Raw genomic sequence first — 5,552 nt, 5'->3', positions numbered from 1 at the left:
CAATTCTCTGAGACCAAAAAGGACTCACTAACTTTACAACCTACCAGTACATTATACAGCACTCTGCCACCATGAGCATGAGACAGCAGATTATAACACACACACACACACACACACACACACACACACACACACACACACACACACACACACACACACACACACACACACACACACACACACACACACACACACACAAACGGTGATTCGTGACACATCACTGTTCATAAGGTCACTACTGGCCGATTATAAACAAAGACATTACATTTGATTTATAAATGCTCTATGCTCTGATATATTTTTTAATAAGCCCATACTTGACAACTGTGGTCTATACATCCAGTCTCTGTAGTTATTAATTATTTCTTCTTTTTAAGTGTTAGCAAAAAGTAAAGTTAGCCCACTTATCGGGTCCGCCCTTAAACATAAAGTCCCGGCGCAGCACGTGGCTCTGGACGGGCAGGAATGCTGGCGCGAGGCCGAGGTGGGATGGGCTTCCCGCTCCTCGGAGGAACTCGTACGTCGACGGCCCATATAAGGCGTTAACACTTCCTGTGCCGGTTTTTCAATAACAGACGCGGGATGCGATCCATTCGAACTCGGGCTGCGATGCGTTAACCGTCAAACGACAGCTGCGACGCCCCAGTCCCGACATATTTATTATGCGTTTATGTTATAAACAATGTTAATTGTTATTAAGACACAATCCCAAAACACAAAACAAAACACATCATTAAATCACGTTGTCGACCGCGTCAGGGAGATCAGACAATGCACCATAAATAATAAGTAGGCTACATTTCCTATTAATTAATTCGACAGTTGGATACAAGTTAACATGATGTTACAACAACTGTCACTTTTCCAAACTGTCTCCATGTAAAACATGTTGAGGAGAACACACACCATGACACGAACCTTACATGAAGACCTTTGTCGTTATTAAGACCTTTATTGAGAACTTTATGTCGTTAATAAGACCTGTATGTCGTTATTAAGACCTTTATGTCGTTATTGAGAACTTTGTCGTTAATATGAGCTTGATGTCTTTATTAAGACCATCAAGTCGTTATTAAGACCCTGTTGTTAATAAGAGCTTTATGTCGTGGTAGGGACTTGTTTTTAACGAGAGGTTGTCTTAAAGCCATCGCTCTTGTTTACAGCATGTTTCCCGGCACTCGCGTCACGTTGTCGGGGCGTGGCCACGGAGCCCGGCGTCCAATCAGAGGCGCGCCTGTGCTCTCCAGCGCGGTGTGTGTATATATACAGGTTCGTCTGACAGCATGAGCCACATTAAAAAGCAACACAGCTCCGCAGCAGAACACAAGAAACACCGCTTTAAGTTCACTCACCAGAAGAGCTCTAACGTGTGGACAACATTTCGCAACTTGTGGAACGACGCTGCTTTTCCCTCAGAGTGAATCTGGTTTTCTGAACTTGGGGTTTATTTATTACCGACGGAAGAGACCCGTTGATGGTCACTCTCCCGCAACTGACACTGCGTTCAAACCCCCAGAGACTGCTCCGTAACCCGCCGGCGAGCCTCACGCAACACGACTTTATGTCTACAAAGATGGAGCAGACGTTTTACCACGACGAAACTTTCCTGTCGGGCTACGGGCACGCGGACAGCGCCATGCCCGACTACAAGCTGCTGAAGCCGAGCACGAGCTTGAACCTCAACCACCTCGCGGAGCCCTACCGCCACCTGAAGGCCCTGCGTGCGGACGCGGAGCTCTACCAGGCGGCCCAGCAGGACGTCTCGTGCTCGCTGAAGCTGGCGGCGCCGGAGCTCGAGCGGCTGATCATCCAGGGCGGGAGCGGGGTCCTGACCACGCCCACCCCGGGGCAGTACTTCTACAACCGGGGCATCACGGACGAGCAGGAGGGCTTCGCGGAGGGCTTCGTGAAGGCGCTGGATGACCTGCACAAGATGAACCAGATGCCCCCGCCCAACGTGTCCCTCGGGGCCGCGGGCGGTGGCGTGACGTCTTCCTGCGCGCCCCCGCTGCCCCCTAGCGCGTTCGGCGCGTCACTACAGCAGCAGCCCGAGCCCGCCATCTACACCACCCTGAACGCCTACTGCCCCCCCGGCAGCACCGCCCTCTCCTCCGCCGCCAGCTACCCCACCACCACCATCAGCTACCTGCCGCACGGCCACGCGCAAAACCACCACCACCACGCGCACCACCAGCAGCAGCACGCCACCCACACGCACCCGGCCTTCCCGCAACAGCACGCGCTCTCCGGCGGCGCACTCCTTGCGCCGCCGCGACTCGTCGCGTTCAAGGAGGAGCCGCAGACGGTGCCCGACCTGCTGAGCAGCAGCGACGGCGGGGGGTCGCCGCCCATGTCGCCCATCGACATGGAGAACCAGGAGAAGATCAAGGCCGAGCGCAAGCGGCTGCGGAACCGCCAGGCGGCCACCAAGTGCCGGCGACGCAAGCTGGAGCGCATCGCGCGGCTGGAGGAGAAGGTGAAGGTGCTGAAGAACGACAACGCGGGCCTCTCGAGCACCGCGTCGGTGCTGCGCGAGCAGGTGGCGCAGCTCAAGCGGAAGGTGCTGACGCACGTGAGCAGCGGCTGTCAGCTCATGCTGGCCAGCAAGATGGAGGCGTTCTAGGGAGAGACGCTGACCCGACCCGAGGGGGGGTTCTGATGACACTGGAGTAAGGTTCTGCGCGTGCACGCCACCGGCACTGGAATACCGGCGGCGCGTGCACGTTGTTCGCACTGACGACAGAAGGGGCTTGTTGTGAGACGGCTCAGTAGACTATTGAGGGGGCGAGAGACTGCCTGATACGGGACCCCCGCCGCGGTGCTGGACGCCGCTAACGGGGACCGTGAGAATGGGACCTGACACACCGGGACCTGCTCGTCCGGGTCCCGGTCGGTGTGGACCGGGAATGATTATTATTGTATTTCTTTGTATTTTCTACAACCGATATTGTCATGCTGCATCGCTGCATATACTATTATTCAAAGTGTATAATAAGTTATTGTTACGCGCGTCCGGGTTGATCCCGGACCAACCGTCAACCATGTCCAATGTTTACAATGTCCTTTTATTTTTATTTGTGCCGTGTATTTAAAAGTAAAAAAGTGTTTTCAAAAACTATCGTTGGTTTTCGTGCTGTTGTCTTTTTTAAACGGGGGGCCTATGACATCTGATTACGTCATATATATATAACGTCATAAACTTCACGTCACTACCACACAGGGGGCCAAAAGAAGCCAGAGTCCATTTTTTATATTTAAGAGCCCATAAAAAGTTATTACGAATGTTATGAATAGCTCCCACAACACTTGACGTCACACGTCAAGCGTTCACCGGTGACTGCCCTTATATGGAAACCTTCGTTGCGTCGACGGGAAGTGCTTTGCCTACGTGCTCGCGCTACGTGCTCTACGCACGGAGGTTTCCGGGCTAGGCGTGGGGAAACGCGTCATTGGTGTGATTTGTTGGAAACCCTCACGATGCAGATAATCACGCACAGTCTGTTTCCAGCGGAGGTCAGCCTCCAGTTTTGCCAGATTGGGCCAGATTTCCCGCCCAATATGGCAACACTGTCAGCCTCCTAGATAGAAGATCAATGTTTGACCCGTCGCACAGTGACGATGGAAAAAGCACATTGCTGACAAAGCGTAGTAGTAAAGTGGTCATTTGGTCTATAAATAGAAGTTCGATATATCATTTAATGGCGTATTCTGACTCAATTTTTAACTTGGAGTATTAGTTGGAGATCCTTAATTACAATCAACATAAATGAAAGGGGTGATTATAGTAATAGTCCAATAGCCTGCCTATAAAAATAATAAAAATATATATAAAATATAAACACATAGCTACAATGTGTTGGGTATAAATTGAAGCGAAACAAGTATCTTTGTGTGTTATAGACCAATAAAGTAGACCATATAATAAACGTATGTAGTAATCTAATTTAGTCTAATTTATAATAAACGCTTCTGTGTTTAGCCTAATTTATAATAAACATGCCCCGTATGTTTAGCCTAAATACATCTGTATGTTTATTTAGTTTACTATAAAGTGCGCTAAACGTAAGTGTATGTTAAGGGCCTTTACTATTAAAACAAGCTCCACACGAGAGAAGGTCTTATGTTTATAGCTATGAGCATATGTGTCATATGTTTATTATAAATTGTGCTAAACATACGTGTATGTTTGTTTAGGCTCAAGACACAAGCAACAGGCTTGTGTGTTTATTACACATTAAACTAAAATATGTTTATTATGAAATAGACTAAAGTATGTTTATTATAAAATAGATTTAAGTATGTTTATTATAAACAAGGCTAAACAGAACCAGGTGTATTACACATTAAACTAAAATATGTTTATTATGAAATAGACTAAAGTATGTTTATTATAAAATAGATTTAAGTATGTTTATTATAAACAAGGCTAAACAGAACCAGGTGTATTACACATGAAAGTATGTTTATCATAAAATAGACTATAAATGGGGCTAAACACATCACCGTAATGTTTATTACATTTATAGGGTCCGTTTGTTCCTTCACGCTCGGGAATCGAACCTGTCACCGCAATCCGCTCGTCAGATGCGGCGGCAGCTTTGAAGTGTCACAGCGATTCACCCCGCGCACGTGAGGGGGGATCGACAGCGCGGGGGCGTCTCGAGCTGCCACTCTGTCGCTTGGCAGCGCGGGAGGCTCGCGTGGGCGACGGGTATGGGAGTGTGTGCGCGCGCGCGCGTGTGTACGGGGAGATGCCAAGAACAAGCGCCTTCTGGGCTACACGTCTGCCCACACGTCAGCCTACACATATGCACCACTTGTTGTTCGACAACAACAACAACACAACTATTTTCATTCGTGACCAGAGCTGCTCAACAACTGATATGCAGAAAAGTAGAGAACCCAACGACCCGACATTAGAACAAAGTCCCTCCTGGTTCCGGGATAAGTTACTAAACGTGCAACAGGCGCCTGATTGCCCTTTATTAACGAGCAGCGACGCGCGGTTTGTTGTGACTGACGCACTCGACGCTCTGTCCGTAGGCCCCCCGTTCCATCATAACACCCCACATCACACGTCTCAGCATCTCTGCGTGGAAACTGAACCCGCCCCCCCACGCCTCTCCGTGTATCTGGGACTTCACGAGAAAAACACTGTTTTTCTGAGGAAACATCAAGAGTTTCCGAGTCCAGGTATACATTTATACAAGTAAAGTAACTCAAAGTATTAACACCAACGCTGACTAAACAAGATTCTATTTATTTCCTGATAATTAAGGGAGTTTAGTCTTGCCCTCTGGGGGCTACATACACAGCCTTTTAAGCCTTTTGAGATTGTACCTGTGATTAGGGCTTTACAAATAAAACAGAATTTGAATTGAATTCTAGAAGATTCTAATTGACCTTCTACAGTTATAATTATGTAACATGGGTTTAGTAATACTATATTGTGTTTGGATTGACCGATAGTGTTTCTCATGCTAAACTGCGTTTAGGATGTCTGGTTTGAGGTTGTCTTAATGAGTCACACATGTTACGATAATACACGGTTG

General features: G+C 48.3%; 1 protein-coding gene across 1 annotated transcript; it reads left to right on the top strand.

Moving 5' to 3' along the window:
* Nucleotides 1-1,296: 1,296 nt before the first annotated feature.
* Nucleotides 1,297-3,119, top strand: junbb (JunB proto-oncogene, AP-1 transcription factor subunit b). The gene has a single exon (XM_084488922.1). It carries the CDS (start codon nucleotides 1,475-1,477, stop codon nucleotides 2,621-2,623), a length of 1,149 nt encoding a protein of 382 aa, XP_084345048.1. The 5' UTR covers nucleotides 1,297-1,474; the 3' UTR covers nucleotides 2,624-3,119.
* The last annotated feature ends 2,433 nt before the right edge of the window (nucleotides 3,120-5,552 follow it).

This window comes from Micromesistius poutassou, assembly GCF_964030765.1.
Source record: "Micromesistius poutassou genome assembly, chromosome: 1".
NCBI classification, from domain to species: Eukaryota; Metazoa; Chordata; class Actinopteri; order Gadiformes; family Gadidae; genus Micromesistius; species Micromesistius poutassou.
This window is presented reverse-complemented; position numbering and strand designations above follow the sequence as displayed.